Genomic DNA, 23,580 nt, shown 5'->3' on the forward strand with positions numbered 1-23,580 from the left:
TACAAACCTGTGCAAGGCCAGTAGGCTCTAACTCCACAGGTGCACTATTCAAACAATCAATAAAATTGGAAAGAGACGGCAGGGAACATCAGTACACATTCATACATACGAATATATACAAAGAGAAAAATTCATAAAAGATGACGCCAATAAAAAATAAAAAAAATAAAAAATCCCCGAACACAAAACAACAATAAAATAAACATGTTTACACAATAAAATTCAATATATAAATCAGAAAAAAATACATGTATATATATATATATATTTAAAAAAAACACAAAAAAAAAAATAAATAAACAAATAAAAAATCATCACATGTAATTCCAAATTGAAATAATCAATAGAACTGATGGAAAAAAAAGTTATATAAATAAAACAAGCATATATGCATCAATAAAAACCGACATGAACTAAAATGCATAGCATATTAAAAATGTTGAAAGATCAGAAGCGTTGAGAGAGTGACAGAATCTGTGATATGTAGATGAACATACGAGATCTGGTGGTAATTTGTTCCATACTCTTCCAACTCGGCATCGGAAGCTATAAAATTTAGCATTGTTCCTGGCAGTTGGAATTTTTATTTGTAATGAATGTCTTCTCAGTGATGGTCTGGGATTGATTTCAAAAAATGGAGTTGACTGACCCGTATATACTAAGTTGTGTACAAGTTTGAAGCACAGCTTTAAGTCGGCTTCAAGGCGACGCCATTCTAAAGAGTGGACGCCGAGACATCTCAGCCTTTCCTCGTATGGGCGATGACGCAGACTGCAAAACTGTTTGGTAAATGACTTCTGGACCTTTTCGATGAATTTTATATCTTTCACTTTGTACGGAGACCATATTTGCGAACAATACTCCAGGATTGGGCGTATAAAAACGGTAAATGCGTGCATGAGTGTAGTGGTATCACATTTTCCATACGCCTTCCGTAGGACATAAGAAACGCGTCTCGCTTTACACACTATATTCGAATAATGTAAGTCGAAATTTCTGGTATTGCAAATGGTGATCCCCAAGTCAGTGTAGGAAGTGAACCTCTGGAGCTCTTCGCCACCCATCGAGTAGCTTGGACTCATTCTGTATCCCCCTATGTGCATGACACCACTTTTGTTAACGGAAATTGGAAGACGATTGACCACAGTCCAGTTGTGGAGACGTTGGCAGGCAGAATTAAGCTCTGTGTGTTCAGACGTGGGAAAAAACAGTTTAACATCATCAGCATATTGTACTAGTGGAATTGGATGAGTGTAAAAAGCAAGGTCATACGTGAATAGTACAAACAACAGTGGACCCAACACAGAGCCCTGAACTACACCGCTAGATACGCATTTTTTCCCAGAGAGGCAATCTTCAACACGAACCTGAAAAGTTCTAGAGCCCAGATATAACTGCAGTATTCGGCACATCTTTTCTGGCACACCCAAGTTCAATAGCTTTGTGATTAGAAGAGAGCGGTCTATTTTATCGAATGCTTTGTGAAAATCAATAAACAATATATCAATTTCGGTTTTTTCTTCAACGGCATTATGCATAATAACTGGATTTATCAAATTTCTGTAACATATAGCGGTTCTGTTTTGATTGGCAAAAGTCATTATGGAAATGGGTTTCTTTGTTTTTGGAAGAAAAAAACTGGCGAAATCTGTTATATATATATATACATATGAAAATTGGGTAAAGGATGCGCGTGCAAGCGTCCTTCTTTCTCAGTTTTCGAACCTCGTAACCCTACGTATGTAAGAAGTAATGACAATTGAGTCCCGCATATACCAGCTGAAGCGAAACTTCATAACCTCCACCAGTAGCAGCTTTTTTTTTCTTTCTTTGTGCCTTGCAGTATTTTGAACAAAATCACAGAGGCACTACCAATTCTAGGGAAATTAATATTGATTAATACGTGGAAAACTCTCATTTTTTAAAATACTGTTAGTGCTGCCATCTAATGTTAAAATGAAAAATTACTTATTGGGTGATGATGGAAGTTCAGATAAAAAAACTATTCTTCATTCCGCTCAGTTCCTTATAAACAAAGCTGATAAACTGAACTGCAAGTTTAAACTAACAGTTCAGATTTCTTTTCGGAATACAAAGAGCCGTCCAAACAAGCAGACGACAGGTAAGAGGTGAATTCCAACTCTTCAATTCATAGTGTAGGTGCTGCCATCTAATCTCAAAATTAAAAGTGACTCATCTGGTGATCAAGTTAAATTTAAAAAATCTATATCCCCATTCCACTCTGTTCCCTATTAACAAAGCTTATGAACTGTACTGGTAATCCAAACTAAAAGTTCGGTTATTTTTTCTGGGCATAAGGAGACATCCAAAACAAAGAACTTCTTAATGAGCAGACGACAGGCAAGATATCAATTTTCACACTCCAATTTATTGTGTTGATGCTGATATAAGTGCGGGAAGCTTTCATTTTGTTCGGTTTCCTATAAGCTGAGCTCACAAACTGAACTGGTAATTCGGACTAAAAGTTCGATTATTTTTTCGGTACATAAGGAGACGTCCGAAGGTCAAAGGCGTCCGAATTCTAGTTGTCAACAAAAAACAAGCATGGCGCACCGGAGGAGGAATACATAGCCAGGTTAAATCGCTGTGATATTGCCTTTAATTTAAATTTATCACTGCTATAAATTGTCATAAAAATTAATGAAAGGTAATTTTATTAATTATATGTAACAATTAAAATTTGTTTCAGTGTGTGGCGTCTTCAAAAACTAATAATACAGGGTTGGCAAGTTTTTGGACAGTATGGTAAAAACCACGGTATCCTAAACTGTCCAAAACCTCCTATTTATAACTATTGTACAGAAATTTCGAAAATTTAGTTGGTTTTTTTTAATTTTTTAAAATTTTAAAAAAAAAAAAAAAACTGGAGATTTTGGGGTTCCGAAAATCCTCATTTGTGTGAAGAGAAACCACTGCATTCGCCTAATGTTACTGCATGGGCTGCGGTATGCGCCATGTGTGCTGACAAATTGTTCCAAAATTGTAACGTAACGTTCAGTAGTAATCGTTTCTCGCACGAAGAAGGGGCCGATAATGCCTCCGGCGCATACCGCAGCCCATGCAGTAACTTTAGGCGAATGCAGTGGTTTCTCTTCACACAAATGAGGATTTTGGGAACCCCAAAATCTCCAGTTTTGTTTTGTTTTTTTTAATTTTAAAAAATTTTAAAAAAAACTAAATTTTTGAAATTTCTGTACAACATTCTTACAGTTTCGTTAATAAACGTACCGTTTACTGCATAATTCTATTGATCTTTGTTGTAGAGATGTTTAATTTTGAAATAAGGGCTTATTCGCTGATCACCCTGTATTCGATTTATGAAAACATGAAAGTTAAAAGAATGGGATAAAAATTTGTTACATGGAAATTAGAAAAAAGCAATAGATATGACTACAGAATGAAATTAAACTTACGTAATAATCAAACGCAGCTGCCGCTTTTAACATTCAATAACACATAACTTATTTAGCTGCCCTATTTGTGCCAAAATGATTTCTAAGATAACAAAATTTGAAAATATTCTTTCAATTGATGCATAACTGGGGGACATGAAAATAATAAAACTGTGTTAAAGACGGTCTTTTGATAAGCCTTCTTCCAGTGTTTTTCTTATTGCTGTTGTCCCCCATGTGATAGAATTGTGAATATACCTTGAATTTATTCTGTGCAATATTAGCTTCTAGCCTCATAAGAGCAACAATTTAAATTTGTCAAAAATTTTTGGTCTTCAAGTTTTTTATCATGTAGGCATAATCAGAGTTTGTGGAATTGTGTTCTGTTAGTCACAGGGTTTAAGTTGCAGTCGCATTTTTTGCAAAATGCGAAAGAAAACCATAGAATGCAAAAAAAGTAACAACAACTTTCGCAAAAATGCGTACAGGAGGTACGCAACGAGTAGACATCCAACCATCAATCATAACATTAGCATTTCAGGGGCGTAGCCAGAAATTTCGTTGGGGGGCGAACCAAAGTGATAGAATAGATTTGGCCATCTTTTTCCCTTTCTTCTGCCATTTTTTCACATTTCGGGGGGGGGGGGAGAGAGAACCAGACCCCCTAAGTGCCCCCCCCCCTCCCTACGCCCTTGTTAACATTGCAGCATTTTGTTAAAGTTTTTCCACCCATTTTCGCTTTTTTGCTAAAGGAATTTTTTATCCAGCTTAAACCGTGGTTAGTCATGTGTAGGTGCTACATAGTGAGCTTATTTTCTTCGGATATTTTCCTTTATTTATAATTAGTTTTTGAAAATTGGGAATGTAAATTAGAAAGTTCACTTGGAAAATTTAAAGAAAAAAGTTTTAAGTCAAAATAGAACAATACGGAGCAAATATTTCTTTCTCTACTTTTCTCGCTTTTTTTCTTATCTAACATGGAACAAGAGCTGACTCCGCCCATTGCAATTGATTGATTCAGGGTCGGAAAACATATTTTATTGTAAAAATAGCTTCATTGTGTTTTTAGGAAACGAAATATCTTGCAGTGACAGAAAGAAAGCAGTGATCAAATTTGACGAGATATCTTGGGATTGTCGCTGAAAGTCGTAAATGCAAATATTAATCTCTGAATCTCAGAATAAAATTTTTTTTTTAATTACTGAATGCTTCATTTTCTAGATCTAATTCAATTATGTTTGACGTGAAACCCATCGGATACATCAAAACTTGTTTCCGTGCAAAGAATGGCATCCCTCGTCAAGCGTCACTCAGCCAAGAAGCAAAAGCAACTCTTGAAATAGAGAAGAGCACATTTACGAACCCAGATCATTCCATTGTGGGATTGGAAGAATTCTCGTACATTTGGTAAATATCATGCAGTTGTTTTTCTATCGGAGCTGCCTTGTTTGTTTTCAATCATGAATTCAAAGTTTTTTTGGATTTTGGGAAAAAAAACTGGAAATCCTAGTTGAGACAAATTTTGTTGCATCTTGACAGGGTATTGAGTCTGACCAATGGCATCGTCATCGAATAGGCCATCTTAAATAGGTTCTTGGACAGTCTACAGTATTTCTTTTCAAGAAACTAAGGAGCCATTCAGGTATTACATCAGCATAGATGGGGGAAGGGGGTTTCGGGTTCGCTGACTTCTGGTGATGGGGAAAAGGGGGTTTAATTGATGCTTTCATCATCTCAACCACTTTTTATAAAAATATGAAATATTCTTAATGGTACCTTTACTAGGAGTGCAAAAAATGAGAAAACCCCTTTCCCTAGTTTGTGGTCACCTAAACGAACATTCCCTTCACTTATACGTTCCCCTCCAAAGACCTCCTCTAGCAGACCTCAACAAACACGTGCCATCCCATGTCCTGTCTCACTTTCAGAGGGGAGGTCGGCTAAGCGGTTTTGCGCTCACTCAAGTGCATCACATGCATTATCCTTGAGTGATTTGTTGGACCCCCACACATACATAAGTGGATATATGCTGTTCGAATGGGAGGGAATTGTCTTTCGCCCTTCTGCCCTTTGTATATTCTCGAAGGGCAATCCCAATCAGAGGTGTACGTATTATCAGGAGGGCCGAAATTTCTTTTTTTTAAATTTGAGTTCTTAGCCTTCAAACAGCATTGAAATTAACAAAAATTGATTATAACAACATATAAAGGTATTTTCTTCAGTTATTTTAATTTTTTTGCATCAAAAAATATTTTTGATCGGCTGGGGGAAAGCATAAGGGGGATTGTGCCCCCCGTATGTCTCTGATCCCACCAATATGCGTTAGGAGATAGGGGGCAGAGCTGATGAAATTTCGCTGACAAGGGGGAAGGGGCATCAAAAAAGGCTAAAAATGTGCTGACGTAATACTTAAATGGCCCCTAACAAGCTTAATTTGTTCCTGTGAACGTGCTTGTTGTCTGAATCACTCGTATATTGAATGAAACTTTCCCCATAGGAGAAAATAATGGAAACTCTGTTAATTTGTTGCATATTATTCATTCATGTGAAAATCACTAAAAACGACATTTAATCAGTAATGCAATGCAATAATAATATGATAATGTAATATTGCCATATACATATAAATATACTATACGATAATGTTTACAAATCAACTTACTCTAAATGACAAGATTTAGGTTTACTTGTCTGCAGACTTAATCTTTTTGCGTAAATTTCAAAAAGAATTTTATCCAATGAAACTTGCTTTGGCCTCCTTTTTTAGGATTTCTAGGAAATGGGAAATAGCATTGTAACGCTGGATAGATTCATTGCTCACACACCGCCACCTCTGGCGAGGTGGGGAGGGTTGCTTTCCTACAAAATTTTGCAGATATTCCCACATTCTATACATCTCTCTAATCTCATTTGAAGTGAGGGAATCCTCGTTTCTCTCTTCTTCAGACAAGAACCTGTCCATAAGCTCTTGGGCTCAATGGAGATCCATCAGTTCGCCTATGATCAACTCCTGGCTATATTCTTTCACTAGTTCTTGAATGTCATCCTTCATTCACTTCCAGTCCCATGGTCTTTCTAGACACAGTCTCGTTGACAACTGGGCAGCTTCTATTCATCAGCTAGCCTCACAAAGTAATGTTGAATAACGCAACCTGCCTGAAGTTTTCTCACAAGCAGAATTTTAAAAAATTGAGTACACATGTACAGAGTTACAATTCTACGTGTAGTTTCATATCACAACCAGTCAAAGATTCGAGTTTCTGGAAATTGAGTAATTTGCTAATATCTATAACACTATTCATGTATAAAGAAACTCCCACCCCTTATTTAAAACACCCAACTTTTGGCAAAAGGGGTTCTTTACACACGTTAAAATATGGTTCATGTGCCAAGATTAATGTCGGAAGTCTGGCATCTTTGAAAAGTGCGCAGCCATTGGTCAGTCACTTTGTGAATCGGCTAGCATTTGATGTCTATGCATTTCTATTGAATACTTCCAAAAGATGAAATCCTAAAATGGTCTGAATTTAATGGGGTTTTTTTTTTTTTTTTGTATCTTGAAACATGTAAAATGACCTATGTGTATACAACCCTCTTTGAAGCAAAGGAATATATATGTTGTATCTTTTTCTCTACTTCCTTTGGTAATGTTCAGTTCGCTTTATATTTTTAGGGTCATTTTCATTTTCCACAAGAACCAGAAAAGTTCACACACAAAAGCCAAAGTGCGTCCCCCAAGACTAAATGGTAAAGCTGTTGGAGTGTTTTCAACTCGGTCACCACATCGACCAAATCCCATTGGTTTGTCATTAGTCAGGTTGGAGAGAATAGAAGGTAAACTTTTTGTCTAATAACCGTGTGGCAATATGAGTATTATAGTGACTGAGGCTGTGTGACTAATCAGTCTTGCACATAATGGGAATTTGTGAGATGGTTGAAAGTTTAAATGATTGTTTTTGTTTATATTAATTCAATAATTGGGATTGCTTTATTCAAGGTTGCACTCTTCATCTTGCTGGTGTCGATCTCTTAGATGGTACTCCTATCATCGACATAAAGCCATACATCCCATCGTATGATTCTCCAGTTGTTGATACAGTGGTGCATAACACAAAAGATTGCAGTGCTGTGGAAAGCATTTGTCAAAGTGAAGAGAAGTGTTCACTGCCTCCTGAACCTGAGAGCAACAACAAACTATTCATAGACATGATCTGTGAGACTGAAACAAAAAAACGAACTGAAAATTTAGGTGCAAGTTCCCTAGATGAAAATCTGTCTATCAACAATGCTGTAGTGAAAACTTGTACCGATGTTGTGAACAATCCTGCAGGGAAGCTGGAAACACTCATCGATGAATGCAGTGTGGTGAAGACAGCTACGTGGCTGCATTCTCCACCAGTGTCCGAACTGAGCGTTGTGTTCACAGTCAGAGCCGAACAGGACCTTTCCAAGTTCCACTGCAGAAACCAACATGATGCTAAATGCGATCACTGTCTTGATTCCTTACAGGACTGCGACCAAGTGAAGAGCATGATAACGAAAACACTGAAAAATGATCCCAGATCTGTTTACCGGAGGAACAAATGTCAGGATCGTCTGTATTATTATTTCTTCGATAATGTTCACGTGACCAGCTGGTTTGACGACAGTGTCGGTGTTGTCGAAGTTCTTCGAGTGTCGCCTTTGAACACAGAAAAAATTTCATTGCCATTGTAATATAATAAATCCCACACAGATTATCATTCTCTGGTAACTATTTTCTTACCCACCTCTTTCCAGTTGGGCTTTGGGGAGGGAAGAACAAAACAACTAGTACAGTGATCTCTCACTTATACATTTCTCTCAGTTATAAGATGATTTTCTGCTGGTCAAAGATACAGGATAATAAGGCTATTCACTTATACAGCACTCGCTTATGGGGGGGGGGGGCCTTCTTGTGGAAAAACGACGCATTAGCCCAAGCGCACAGCACCTGCTATTCATCATAGCACCTGATCCCATTATCATGAAGTGCCCTATGCATCCGAGAAGGTCATCCGGGCAATACTTGGCAGGCCCATACATTGACTGGTCCTGAGGTAATTCTTTGGAATTGATGACCGGTTTTTGATTAATATACCACATAAAAAAGAGCAATACAGTGTGATATCAAATAGATATTTCTTTAGCAATAATGTAACTTAAATTATCAGGTTTGCCTTGGAATTTTAACAGTTGTTGTTTGTTTGCAGTAAAATAACAAAAAGAGGAATCTGCCTTCCTTGGGTTTTTTTAGGACCTGGATCCTCTTGGACCACATTTACGAAAAGCGCAAGGAGGGCTGACTCCTCTTTGTACATAAGTTTTATTTGTATTATTTCATGGCAATCAAACAACTGTTGAAATTTCGAGGCAAAACTGATAATTTAATTCATATTGTTGCTCATACTACTTTGCTTTTTTTCATGTGGTACATTAATCAAAAACCAGTCACCAATTTCTCTTGAAGAATTACAACAGTTGTGTTTTTTATTCCATAGGTGGCAGGAGGGGTTCTAGGGGGGGGCTGTGCAGAAAAAAAATTCCCCACAAAATAGCATGTTATTTTGTTATTCCGCACAGATAATAAAATTTGGTGTGCAGAGAAACAGGTCTGTGCAGATGAAATAAAAGACAATGTGCCCCCATCTGCAAAAAAAAATAAATTAGCGGACACATTGTATGCTGGAGTAAAATTTTTCCTTTCCCTGTGCTAACATCTCGGTCAGCGTGCCCCCTCCCCCCAACCTTCGCCATCCTGTAGACAAGTTCTCCTAGATTGAGATCTTTGGTGGAGGCCGCCTCTATATTGAATTTGTAGTGTAAAAGTAAAACAAAAATGAGATTTGTTCCAGTCTCCCGTGCTAGAGCCCTGCCAGCCCTAACCTTGTAGGGGTAATGGTGCTGACTTAAACCATTCAGGATGGACGCTTAATTTTGTACTCTGGATATATTTACAGACTACTCAGGTGAATACTCTATGGATGATTAGCATCATGATTATTGCAGTCAGGGTTGTTGTACGAAAGCTTTTCTCTTCTGGTAATTGTTGTAATCAAAGCTCTTGATTTGTGAATATCTCTCTCAATCTGAGATCCATGATTCCAAAGTACAGGCCTTTCTATCATGAATTTACAGCGTGAAAAACAAAAAATAATGAGATCTCATCTTGAACCTCCCCTACCCCTGGGATGGAGCCCTGCCAGCCCTACCTTTTGTGAGGGCCATGTGAGAACATTTTTGAAGCTAACGTGCTACCCTTATCTATTTTTCTGCAACATTTTCATTTCTTATTTTCACCAGCGTCTTAGGTCTCATTATATCGTGTTCGTCATTATTGAGCTGAAGCCCTGTTTGTCATCATGTATTCTTTGCTAGGGAATATTTCATATTTTTTAATAGATGAGCATTCTGAGCTCATGTATAAAAAGTCTAGTCTGAGGAGTTTTTGACAATAAATGAATGAACCCCAGAACTTTGCCACTGGACTTATCCCGTTGCCACGGTCTCTTCCAGCCCAGCTTCGTGGCAGAGTCTGGAACACTTTATTTTGTGTCAAAAAAAATTAGCTTTTGACAGATTTGGCATGATACCTGCAAAAAATACTTAGTTTCTCGCCTAAAATGTGCTATTAGAATGGTTTCAAATAGCAATCACACCAAGAAACTCTGTTGGCATTGGATTTGCCAGAATTGGAACTCGAAGCCCAAATGTGATGGGTCAGTGAATCCTGTAGCCAATACTTTTCTCATTGGTTCCAGATTTTCTCCTCATGATGTTCTAGATTGCCAAAAGAAAAGTGCCAAATTTCTTCTTTTTTTTTTCGGCCAGCTTGATTTTCACGATGTTACAGATGTTGGGCAAGCAAAAAAATCCAGGTCACCACGAAGGAAAGACTTTGGCGGAATTAGAAATCGCCAAATTTGGCACAACCCTCCTTATGAAATCTTAGCCATTTATTCATTAACCCCTTAACTGCCATGGGTGTACACACATATATACGTGCACCACATGGACGGAGATATGGAGGAGGCATTGCCCCCCCTTAGCATCAAAAATGGAGTCGACTGATCTAATGTATATATGAATTGACATCATCGTGGCCCCCCCCCCCCCGAGCAATAATGACCCTGCCCCCCAGACTTCCAAGTCTATCTCTGCCTATGGTGCACCAGGACGCACAGTTTGAGAACCCCAGAGAGAGTTAAGGCTTATATATATAGTCAAATCCCGTTTTAACGAATACCATTATAGCGAAAATCTTGTTTTAACGAACACTTTTCATGCTTAGGAACAATGCAAACAACCTGAAATTCCTTTATAACGAAATTTCGTTATAACGAAGTGATTTCTCCGGTCTCTTGGAGTTTGTTATAACGGGATTCGACTGTATATATAAGTAAACATCAACCTTTGTGAGAGGCACCACAGAGCGATCACTCTGACAAAAGGTTTGTCGAAAATGTTCTTAGTTAAGCTCTGGGGAGTCGGTGGAGCTTGCAGATAAGCATTGAATAAGGAAACAGGAGCTGTGGGTGGAAAAAAGTTCTAAGAACCCCCATCTTAACTCTTTGTGATCAAAAAAAAAGAAGCTTTGAGTACTAAGCAGTCAGTTGATTGGAATTTTTAAAAAAAAAGTTGACTTTTTCAGACCCTGGTAGACAGGCAAGATCATAGCCCTACCATAATTTAGTACAGGGTTGGACAAAAATTCATAAAAACTGGAAAAATAACCGAAATAAAAAACGGTTTGCAGAGTTAAGCATCGCTAGGTAATGGGGAATTTTTTTTAATTCCCTGGACAGGGAAAATAAACGAAAAAAACAGCCGATAGGTGGCGCTGGCACGAATTACTGCGGTGGGAATATGCAAATGAGACGGTTATAAGAACTTGCGCTCCTAATCTATAGCCAGTTCAACGTTATAAACAGTGTATGTGGACCTGCTGCACTCTGCCGTTGCTGGATTTGTGACTCGCCTGCAATGTGTTATCCCCTGTGGTGGTCATGTGGAATACATACCGCTGTAATAAACGATTTGGAGGCTTTTCTTTGACTTGTGTATGTCAGCGCCACCTATCTCTGCTGTTATTTTTTTTCCAGTCTTAAAAAAAATTCCCTTGACCTAGCGATGCTAACCCGACAAATGGTTTTTACTTATTTTTCCGGTTTTTGAATTTTTATAAGTATCTATATGGACTTTTTTTGCCCATCCTGTACAACAGCTTGACAAGATTATATCTATGCTAGCAATTAGCTTAATAGATTGGCAAAATTATATCCGTACAGGGGGGAATTTGTTCTATTCGATTGGTAAGATTGTAACCCTACAGTCGGACAACAATCTTACCAATCTATTATACCAAGCACAATTTGGTATAGTGGCTTGGCAAGATCGTAGCACTACTGCTAATGTGGGTTAATATATATTGGCAAGATAATAATCCACAAACAGGAACTGCCTTTGTGATGCAGGTACCTAGCTATGATGCTGCATTGCATCAGGATTTGGAAATTTCGTCCCAGGAAATTCTGCCCCTCACTGTAATGAGTGATCAGTCACGCAATCAGAGACAAAATTCCCCTAAACCATTGCATCTCTCTCTTTGAAAGATTGTAGAATTGTTTTCCCGATCGAAATACAAGTCACAGATTCAAGTTATCCAAAAAACTTTATTTTTATAAACTGCTTCATTTACATAAACACACAAGAATTCTAAGCAACATTTATACAATAGATTTTTTTTTTTTTTTCATTATTATATCGTTCCACATAATTCCAGAAAGAAAACAAGCTGCGAGAGTAGAGTTTTTTCCTTGAAAAGAACTAATAACTAAAATAAAAACCAAGAGCAAATTTACAGCGCAATAATATGATGGAGAAGGTGAACTTGTACATTTGCATATTTAATAATAAAACAACATGAGTATACCATATAAATATGTATGTATATATATATAATAAAGAGGGTGGGAGGACTTTCGCTTTGCACAAGTTGAAAAAAGTCTTGTTTATAATATAGAATCTGGAATTATACTTTCGGGAAAAATTGTTCGAAGAAAAGGTGTGCTCTATATGTTTTATACATGTACAATACACAAGTATGTTACATGTTGTGGAGCTAACGTTTCTCTCTGATTCTACATACCAACTATGAATTGCCACAGCTGTTTTAATTTAAAACACATTAATTTCAAAACATGTTTAACGCTCGGAATTAATGACACACAAAAAATGCCAACTTTTTACTATATCGTTGTCATTTAGAATGACCCAAGAAAAACTAAGTATATTAAATTTTTTTTTGAGCAGTGTAAGAAATAAATTGAAAACGCACCACTGTCATATCCTGAATGCTTCAATAGTGCTGAAACTTGTCATAGTTAAGAAAATGGCATCAACTTTTTTCTTTGTAACACCGCAGTGTAAATATATTGCCTGGCCAAAAAAAGGTAACATACTTTACTGTATAGATGCTCATCCCATGGCCCGAATGTGGTCCTTAGAGTCACGTGACGTGGCCTGCAACCTCAAATCTAATTTTTAAAAATGAACTAGGCAAATTAATCTTTCATCGGCCGAATCAAGAATTAGATTCCTCTGATCCTTTAGCTTAGAGCAGCGGTTCAACCTTTTTTGACTCGCTGATCCTTTTTCAGTACACAAATTTTTTATATCGGAGCCCTGTTTGACTCGAGGAGCCCTTTTTTTGTGTATAATTTTTATGGCAGAACCCTGTAGGTTTGTTTTATTCATTTATCTATCAAATTTACTTATTTTATTTTCCTTGAGTCACCGCGGTGCCCCTGGGAAGTGCACGCGTAGCACCGGTTGCGAACCGCTGGCTTAGAGATATCGTTCAAAAAATTTACAAAAAACATTTTCTACTATGTTTTTGGGACTTTTCCCATGGCCATAGAAACATTAGAATTGCAACAAAAAAAAATTATTCTTCCTTAAAAATGGGCGTTTAAAAAAAATGGTATGTGCTGAAATGAATGTAATTTTTTTTTTTTTTTCGTAAATAACGTTTGGAATCACACCTTCGAGAGGAAAACAAATCCTTCAATGTACAAAAAAAAAAAAATGTCCAATTCATGAAATCGATGTTCCCAATTGGCCATTAAAAGGTTAACAAATAACTTAACGGACCCACTACATATTTACCGATCACTCAAAATAACCCGAGGTACAGTTCCAGAGTGCTTAACTGGCCATCTGGTTACAACGGCAAAAATTTTTAATCTAATTATTTCATATTTTGGAAAACTAATATTTATTTCAATAATCATAATTTGTCAATTAATCGGAATAAGTTAAGAACAGAAGACAATTTCAATGCATTCATACAAATTTTAAATCTGGAAAATATAGTTAATTAGCTTCAAATTAAAAAACGGAATTAATTGGCCAGATGGCTGGTTAAGTAACCAACGGAACATTTACAGATCATGTGTCATTTAAGTGATCCGGGTTACAGTTCCACATCATTTAATTGGCCTATCGCTTGCACGACACAGTTCCAGAGCACTTAAGCAGGCCGTGTGATGTGGGTCTACATCACTTGAGTGATCTGGGAATGTGTCATGGGTAACTAAGGTGACCTGTAGCACATTTACAGATGAGTTAAAAGCCATGTGACATGTTTTCAAACCAATGAAGTGACCCAAACTCTCCTGAAGATTGGTCAACTATACTGTACTGCATGTACTGTGCAAGCCGCAAGAGGAAATGTGAGCAGAGATCATTTCTGTTGCATTCTGGATTAAGATAGAGTCTACAGAGTATTTTAGCATACTCAATATATCATATTTACCACCCCCCCCCCTTCCCATCAATGGATATTATTGTCTCTTCCAAACATGGTGGCACGCTCTTGAATATGAGGATTTAAAGATATATATCTATACACGCGCGCAATGCATGTCTCAAACTGTGGAGAATTTGTAAATAGAGCACGACTCATCACTCCGATTCAGACATTTGTATTGTCAACCAAGTTGTTCCCTAAATCCAATCAAGGGTGTAAAAGGTGTCTGACAAATCATTGGATTCTTCCTGGTCTGCCACAAGGACCTTGGTGATACATTGAAGCAAATTTAACAAAAAATGTAGTGAGATATCGCGAGATTTCCTACATGCCAGGACAAATACATGTTGAAATTTGGTTAGAAGCAATCCAATAAAAGTGTTAAGAGTGATTGATTGATTCCCAATGTGGCGCAATTTGAGAATGAGTTTTTCCATTTAGGCTTATATAGAACTTTTCAAAATTCCCCAGATTTTTATATTGGTTCAATTTTTTTTATAATTTCATGATAGCTTTCTTTTATTTCTCTTTTTCGGTATTTTCTTTGCAAGGGGTTTGACCAGATGTTCTAAACGTTTTGTGTTTCACAGACAATTTGTACCAGTAAGATGAACTCTGTGGACCCCTGTGTCAGTAAAATAGAGAAAAATGAAGACCACAGACTTTAAAAAATATTCTGTATATAGCAATGTAAAAGCAGTGAGTTAATTAAGAGTACACATACTTTCGGGCTGTTATGCTGTGTTCGAAGCTTTTCATCAGCATACGTTTCATCCACTATTGCAGTCGATATTATTGGAGGCAGTAAGCAAGGAGACAAAACAACCTCCTAGGAAGACCGTGATCTACTGGCATCTTTGGCTGAAGACGCCATGGAATCTGTATCGTCATTGTGATGTGGAACAAATGACGCATCGACGGCATAAATAGTCAATGGTCTTTCAAAGATGCCATTTCATTTCCTTGCTTGCTGTCACCTGTAACAATGATGATGTCCACCGCAACAGTGCATGAAACGTCTGCTGATAAAAAGCCTCGAACATTGCATGACAGCCCAAAAAGTATGAATACTCTTATAAACTCTGGCCATGAAAGCCTACCTAATGAATTGTTTTCTCATCCAAGCTCACAGAGCCCCCCCCCCCCGAAGTTTCTCCAAGGACCCCTGGTTAAGAACCACTGTGTGCTTTTAATTAAGTGAATGACTTTTTTTTTACCCTAAATGAGAATAGGAGTTTACTTTAAAACAAGTATTTCAAGTAACGGGGAAAGAAAAAGAACGGGGGGGGGGGTGGGGGGGGGACCCAGTTTTTGTTTAAAACCAAACTCTGTGTAATAGAACGATGAAGTTTCAGGAAAAGGTGAGACCCCTGACCCAAAGTTCTAGTTATGCGCGGGGGGAGATCGGATTACAGGATTCTACAGATGCTTTGGTGGGGCATGGCCTAAAAAAAAAGGTTGGGAACCACGGTGTTAGATAGTGCAACTTTTTATTTTGGCCAGACAGTGTATGAAGGTGACAAAACACTATGACAACTACGATACGGATGTGGTGTATTATCAGCTAGAAAATAGAATAACATTCGTAAGATTAATTTGTGAATGCACTATAGATGCCCTACATAGTCATGTCATGAAAAAAGCTTCGATAGTATAAGAGCGATGCATAATGCATGAAGTTTGGAAATAATGTATGAAATTGAATAGATTTGTACGGAAACTTTTCACGATAATCTTTAATTTTTCCTTCAATAGGTAACGTATGTTGTCTGTGATGCAACAAAATACTGTATAGTTAAAAAATATGACTTGTGGGGCTGTGGCTCAAGCTTCCTCGCTGATATTTGCTGCAGTCTTCATAAATACCTATAGAAATACAATGTATCACGCTTATAATGTTCTTCAAAGAAATGTAAGGGAGAAATGTCAAGTGAGTATTAGTAAATGTTAGGAACACAAAAATGGGTCATACTTAGGTCGTGCTTAGTCTGTTTTGTATTAAAAGCAGAGATCTTCAACATTCCAGGCCAAAAGAAAAATTCCATGAAACCCAAGGACCAGCAAGTTATACTGTGGTATCTAGATTCACATAGCGTCTTAACAAGTGGGTCCAATGGCGCCCTGTATTATTTGGGGATTTTATTTATCGTGAGACTTTCAAATTTTGGATAATTTTAACTTTTATGAACTCCCCGTGAGTTTTCCATCTTATTAAATGTTAAAATTTCTTGTTTAATTTGAATTTTTTTTTTTTTTAATATTTTGATAATTCAAGGTTGGGAGGGGGAATTATGAATATAAAAATCAAGATTTTTAGTATGAGCAAATGGGAAATCTACAAGCAGTCAGACACCTTTTCTCGGCCAATTTGTTCAATCTTCATTATCCAGGGCTAGCTACAGACCAATTTTTTAAATAAGTGAATCTCAAAAAAAAAAACTTTAAAATTCTGATGCATCTTAATTTAGGCCAACAGTGGGTGCCGTGTGTGTGTGTGTGTTTGTTTTTTTTTTTTTTTTTTTTTTTGTAATTCTGGCTCGAACAGCCAGACTAACATTCTATTTGCTGAGCAACATGTAAGAAATTGTCAGGCCAATCCTAAAGATAACCCCATATTGTCACCCTACATACAAATGTTTTTGGTCAGTAGACTGAAAAAGTTGTGCTTAGTGGGAAGGGGGGGGGGCCTTATATCCTGGAAGGGACAGAGCCTGGGTCATGTATGGTAGGTCACTACAGTCCTGTAGTAAATGTTCAACAAGAAGGTGGCCAGTTCATGAAATCAGCTGACAAGTTCCTAGCCAATTAACAAAGTTTCAAGACTTCGGAAATTAATCGTAACATAAACATCATTTCCAAACATCTCAAATTATCGCATAATTTGCAATTTTTTTTTTAAATTATCATTTTCAACTTTAAAAAAACACGGTCTGGCTAAATTATTTTTCGCAAAAATTTTCGTTGCGATAAGCAAAAGATAACACGCAGAGAGAAAAAGGACTTCAGTGAAAATTTTACCAACACATACATTAGATGCATACACATAAATGTATCTGAAAATTTACAATACATTTCTCAACACTCAATTCAAGGGGAAACAAATTCCTGTTTTTTTTTATGTACAGAATTCTTGAATACATACTACGATTCGATTCGTATAAAAAAATAAACTACAACACCGTCGGAGCATCGATTTGAAATTGTACAATTATACATCGGGCAGTGCACAAACGTGTGAGCATATTAATTTTAAGAAGAGGTAGTAAGTGTTATTATTCTTTTCCTTGTTAAGAATTGCGTGCAACAGAAATGAAAAGATTCGCAATCATCCCAGTTCTAGATTACAAATAATAAAGAAATTAACGAGTCAAAGAGAAATATCCACTTGACAAAAAAAATAAAATTTATCCATAGAAAGTATGTTAGTTCGTGATTCGATTTTCTGACTTAGCACCAAATTTAAATCAGATACAAATTTCCCAATCATATATTTTGCGATCATTTACATAAATCATGGGTTAGAAAACAAAGAAAAGGTATGTTGTACATACTCGAAAAAGATGGAAACAACACAAAACAAGTAAGCAAAGAAATACATAGCTTTCTATACCAGCATTTCTCAATCTATGGTCTGCAGACCAGACCTGCAATGATGAAACAGGCGGTTGCGAAGGCAGACTCGGAAATCCAATTTTACTTCGCAAATATTGAGTAATATTTAAGTATGGTAGGACTTTAATTGCCCGAGTTTTGGGTTATCCGAGGTTCTTTTCATAAAGTCATTAAAAATTAGGGGCAGTAAAACAAAGCATTAAACCACTTTGCATGAAGACAAACCGGTTCACAGAATGATACAGCATGCAACGAGAGCTACACGCGTTGTATAGGTAGAGACTTAGACCAGTGTTTCTCAAAATGAGCAATATCACTTATTAGAAGCAGGGGGGTGTTGATGAAAGCAACAGATTGTGAGCGTATGGATTGGCTTGGCTGGGGGTGAGGGGCGATAGGAATTTATTTTTCACGGAAGCAGAGATGAGAAAAATAAGTTTGGAAAATTTGGGGCAAAACAAACATAGTCTACCTGTTGCTCGCCAGCAATTCAAGTGTGCTCAACGACTGAAGACATTGAAAAACCATTTTTTAAGTACTGTATGTAATGTTCACTGTATACATAAAAAATTACATAAAATACATCACAGTATTTTATGTAATTTTATGATACTTGCCTTGATATACAACAATTGAAAATTAACGGCGCCATTTGTGGCTTTATTTTATTTAACATCAAAATTCTGTGAAGTCCAGATTATCCGAGGCAGGTTTTGTCTACATTAGCCTGGGTAATAAAAAAAAAGGTCCTACTGTAGATTGAAATCTCTGATTACATATTGTAAGACCAGACATGGTCCACGCTCTGTCCCAAGAGGGATATAAGCGCTTTACCCCGAGGGGCTGGACCACGCTGAACTGATTACATACTGCACATTAGACTATTTAGACATTTTATTGGTTATTTTAAAATAAAGGTTTTATGGGACATTTTATTGGTCTTCAGAGAGGTTGAGAAATGCTGTTCTATATCATAGCAGCGAGATGTTACCTTTACGAAAATTATGCATCAACAATGTTTCAGGCCTGCAATATAACTTAATACAGATCATTCTGTTCTACAATTCACCTCTCGATTAAAAAAAAAACCATGAAAAGAAATGTAGTAGATAGCATGCATCACAAGAGTATATATCCTCCACCACATCTACTGGGGAATTTTAGTTATGTGATAAGTCTGACTTATAGAGGGTCATAAACTAAATGAGGCCTAACAAACATTAACAGGTATTCTTTCATATGAAGAATGCAATAACCATGTTATTCGCTTGGAAGTGACACATACTTTTACATGTATCGAGAACAAGTAAGTGTCTAAAACGAGAGATTGCTTGAAGGATAACGGGGGGAAATCACGATTCAAAAAATGGGAGAGAAAGTTCAAAAATATACTTGACAAGAGTAAACGTTTTGTCAAAAATGCTTGAGGTAGAGCAGAGAATATTTTTTTTTCTTCCCTAAGGCTAATATCACTGATCATTGAGTTTGATTTTTTTCCTTCGGAATCAATAAACCCATTAATTTCAATATAAGTTCGTTAAGGGTTATAACGCACAGACAAGTTTCCAAACACACATAACAACTTCATAGTCAGAGCAAACACTTAAATGGTATTAAAATTTGTTTTAAAGACATTCCCTTTGAAACAAATCGTAAACTAATTTGAGATAACGTAAAGTATATGCGCTCAACGATAAAGCAAATAGACTCAATCATAAATGTAGAAGCAATTAGGAATATAAGTGTGCTGCATTCTAAATTTAGTATTTTTATAATTGAAATTTTGAAGAGTGAGAAAAAAATTGTATTTTACTACTTTGAGAGTATCGCTAAAAACACCCACTGATAGAAATAAATTGTCGAACAAAAATAACAATTCCGCTCACATGTGCTTCAAAGAAGGTTATAACAATGAAATTTGAGTCAAACTATGACAAGATATTATATATCGCTTGAAATTTTTTTTTCACACCTAAATAACGTGCTGATTCAAAATGGTATCCGATGAGAAAACTTCCTGAGCGTACAATTAAAAATCACAGAATCACAGTCAAATCTTACACTCGCTTCTTGATCTTCTGAATCAGCGTCATGACGTTCGTAACAACAACCAGAATTCCCTGATTAAAAAGTTTACACACAAGTGACAGAGTAAAAAAAAATTAATTCTAGATTAGAGAAAAAGTCAAGAATAAATGAGACATTCTCAAAAATAACACTCGTTACTGTTTCCTTCAGACTTCTTGAGGTCTTTTTCTTCTCTAAATACTTTTCAGTCTTATTGTAATTTGTCCGCAGATCAGTTCTCATAACCTGAAAAGCGTATGTAAATGTAAAAAAAGAAAGAGAAAATTACGAAATCAGGAAAAAAAACCAGCTCCGTTTGATTGACTAGGAGGAAAAAAAGCAGGAGAAACATTTGAAGGGGAAAAAAAGAGAAAATGCATCAAATCTTGTTCCTTCCACCCTTAAGTTCGTGAATAACTTAAAAAATGTAAAAAAAAAAAAAGAAACAGAAAACATTGGTAGACGACCAATCACGGCCGCATCCACCATTTTATGAGACAAATCAACAAACTGCTCTCCTCATCTTAAGTTTTTCTCTACATGTTCTGCGAACAAATCTAATGGTGAGCTTCTGTTCGTATGTCGTTGTGTTGATAAAGAGGAAAAAAAATTGTGTTGTTTTTGTTTTTTTGGCAACTTCATTTGCACTCAAGGTATAACACAGAAGTCACCGAGATTCGTGAATATCGCCGTTACACGTTAAATAAGTGTAGAGCATACTTTGAAGTTTGCATGCAATATTTACATTCACACACTGAGAGAAATCTATATATCAGAGTGAAATAGAATGTTTTCTTTCTTCTTTGAAATATTCGCCACAGCAACGGGAAAAAAATTCAATTCAGGATCACGTTTTCCAATTCATCGAGTTCTGAGGCAGGGAACGGGGAGGTATCATATCTAACAAGTACTGCCTCTGGAGCTCTGCCGAGGTCATGGGAGATTTGCCCAACAGTTGATATGAATAAGCTTGAGCTGCTAACAGCGGCGCAAACGGCAACATGTGTGCAGGCTGCGGCTGTGGCAGAGACTGCGCAAACTGTTGCAACTGCTGTGCCTGTGCTTGGAGAAGAGACTGGTGGGCAGCACTGAGCTTCGGCAAGTGCTGTAGTAGAGATGCAGAGTTCATCATTCCTGATGGTGGTGGAGGCAGCGAGGTACTACTGCTACCCATCTTTGGCAAAAGCCCAGGTACAGGGCTATGCGGTGCTGGAGGTGTTGGGATAGCAGACGTGCTTGAGCTCACGTTTGTTGGTGTAGGAGTGGAGCTAGGTGTATGAGTTGGTGAAGCACTCACAGGTGGCGGTGGACTCGGCATCGCTTGAGACATGCGCTGTTCGATTTCTTGCTCTTGTTGCAATGCCTTGACGAAAGCCGTCTTCAGGCGGTTTGTGTGCTCTGCTTTCAATGCTTTCTTTATATTTGACGTGACGCAGGTTTCACAAATAACAGCAGGTTTTCGGTGACGAGTATTACCAGCATCCTGCCACTTCCACACAGGACTGAAATCAGTCCCGCATTGAACACATTCGAAGGGCTCGGGTGGAGGCCTGTTTATGTTTGGATCTTCGACCAAGCAATCCACAATCTTTTCAAGGCCTAAGAGGCAAATAAATTCTTGGTTGTTCGCATTAGGGATGAAATGCATTTCGGGAGGAGGCGGTTTTGGGGGTGGAATTTGTAAGAGTGTCTTTTCAAGCTGTTTCCGCAGAGCGAGTTTTGCAGCTGCTTGTCTCTGAGCCGGGGTTTGGTTGTCTAATCTATCCGTTTGCACGGCCGATTGCACGGAAGTCTGTGGAGATGAACATGATGGAGGTGCAATCTAAAGAGGAAACATTAAAATATCAATTAAAATATGGGTTTTTTTTTCAAATATAAAAGCCATAATAGGAGTATCTACCTGTATTTTTCGTATGCAACAATTGTGTATTAGTACCGATATAATAATACTAGTATAATGTACAATACTGTTATGTGCTATTATGTATTGTATTACATCCACAATAATAACTGCAATTTTCTTCACAAATACAGTCAACTCTCGATTATTCAGAGACAGTTTATCCACTGGTGCATCTTTTTGCAATTTTAAGAACTGTAATATAAAGATTTCAAAGTTGGTGTGTTTTGAGCTGTTTACTGCCTTGACTACTCATTAAAAAATTGTGACACTTCAGGAACATCTTAATGGAAAAATGAGAGTTTTCGAAGCCTTTTAAAAAGTCCCTACATGGCTTTTCGAACGGAATGACAGCTCTCAAAAAGAAACCAAGGAAAAAGTCAAATACTCAACGCTGGGATTATCATTACATTGCATTTGCGAACAAGATTTGAAAATATAGTTGTAGAAAGATTTATTGGTATATCTGGTATCGTCGCAGTGAGGTTTCACTGTGCAAGGAAAAATATGAAATTCAAAATGCATTTTGACACACTATATGAATACAGTCTTCAGCGGATAAATATAACCACTATCACACTGACCAAGGATTCCACTTGGGTTTGTTACCAAATCTCAACTCCTGGCTGCTAAGCCGAAAAATATGCCTGTTCTAATCAAATGTCATGATCAGAATGAAGCTATGCATGTTAGTCTAATGCAGTTTTTCTTCAAACTGCGCATCGTGGCTCCAAGGGACATTGCACTGAGCTGGAGATATTGATTTGCGTGCCTATTTATGCTTTGAGGTGGTTATTTTGTGTGGGAAATTATCTACCAAACTATTTTGGAGAGGCACAGATGAACCATGAATTGGGTGAGGGAGCCACCGGTCTAATATAACATTCTGATTGATGGATTGTGATTGCATTAGACTTACATGCAAGCTCTCAGCTTCATTATGATCGACGTTTGACTTGAATAGACATATTTTTTTATATTAAGCAAAGGTTTTTATTTACTCTTCTAGAATCACAGATTCAGTGAAAGAGTCACCACCAAAGCAAGCTCTTGTAAACTCAACGTCAAACTCGTTAATAAAGGAATGGAAATGTTTCTGCTGGAGATGTTGATACCTTGCCAAAAAGGTTTGGTCACATGTTTGCAAGAAATTAATGTGTGCACAGCCATTTGTAAAGAAAACGCCCTCCAGCAGTGTGGAAATCAGAACCAAATTTTTTTCCCCCACTCTCAATTTTTTTTTGCATTGAAAGTTGTTGCCTAGCTCTAAACGAGTCAAATTTAATTATAGGCATCCTTGTATTAATGAAATTCAAGTAACAAAGTTAAAGTGTACGTAATTAAAAAGTTCACTTATTCAGAGCTGTCTGCAACAGTAACTATTGATCAAAAAAGTTATGAAGCTTTGGAAACTACTTATTGGATAAAAAAACAAAAATCAGTTCAGACATTCACCACTAGATAGTGTTTTCTATGCAAATGGTAGTGCACATGCTAATTTTTTGTAAACACGTGACCAAACAGCTCCAGCTTCATGGCAGGGTATCCAAACATTTCCCATCCTCCAAATCAAGACTTTCTGGATATTATGCCGAGGTGAACTTGGGAAAAAGTTCCATTGTCTCTACTGGAAATCAAACCCAGGACCTCTGGCAAACCAGGCAAGTGCACTGACCATTATACTATGGAGACAATATCTTTTTTTCCCCTTCACACATGCACAGTAAAGTGCCATCGCTGAGTAGAGACAGCACCTCTCT

The 23,580-nt window shown here is 37.2% G+C and overlaps 2 protein-coding genes across 3 annotated transcripts in view; one reads left to right on the forward strand and one right to left on the reverse strand.

The window, feature by feature from the left end:
* The first annotated feature begins 2,345 nt into the window (after window positions 1–2,345).
* On the forward strand, window positions 2,346–8,167 carry LOC149071500 (tRNA (adenine(37)-N6)-methyltransferase). Of its 2 annotated transcripts, none has more exons than XM_089247893.1 (4): window positions 2,346–2,668; window positions 4,635–4,820; window positions 7,087–7,247; window positions 7,411–8,167. In XM_089247893.1, the coding sequence occupies exons 2-4, from the start codon at window positions 4,648–4,650 to the stop codon at window positions 8,127–8,129; spliced, it is 1,053 nt and encodes a 350-aa protein (XP_089104019.1). In that variant the 5' UTR covers window positions 2,346–2,668; window positions 4,635–4,647; the 3' UTR covers window positions 8,130–8,167. The 2 variants fall into 2 exon arrangements, with proteins under 2 accessions (XP_089104019.1, XP_089104020.1); XM_089247894.1 differs by having other exon boundaries at window positions 2,495–2,596.
* Window positions 8,168–16,501: 8,334 nt separating this feature from the next.
* Window positions 16,502–23,580, reverse strand: part of LOC149071501 (uncharacterized) — a 47,363-nt gene continuing 40,284 nt past the window's right edge. Inside the window, exon 6 of the mRNA XM_089247952.1 lies at window positions 16,502–21,742. Coding sequence (XP_089104078.1) covers window positions 20,768–21,742 — 975 coding nt within the window. The 3' untranslated portion in view covers window positions 16,502–20,767. The remainder of the gene's footprint in view (window positions 21,743–23,580) is intronic.

This window comes from Pholcus phalangioides, unplaced genomic scaffold, assembly GCF_987345545.1.
Source record: "Pholcus phalangioides strain wild (caught in Gottingen) unplaced genomic scaffold, Ppha-v1.0 ptg000018l_1, whole genome shotgun sequence".
In the NCBI taxonomy this organism is placed as follows: domain Eukaryota; kingdom Metazoa; phylum Arthropoda; class Arachnida; order Araneae; family Pholcidae; genus Pholcus; species Pholcus phalangioides.

Bases quoted from the DNA above. Each gene is read 5' to 3' on its own strand.
- LOC149071500 (XM_089247893.1), top strand. From the start codon at position 4,648: ATGTTTGACGTGAAACCCATCGGATACATCAAAACTTGTTTCCGTGCA. The intron at 4,821-7,086 runs GTAAATATCATG...TTATATTTTTAG, and splicing joins GAAGAATTCTCGTACATTTG to GGTCATTTTCATTTTCCACA. The intron at 7,248-7,410 runs GTAAACTTTTTG...GCTTTATTCAAG, and splicing joins CAGGTTGGAGAGAATAGAAG to GTTGCACTCTTCATCTTGCT.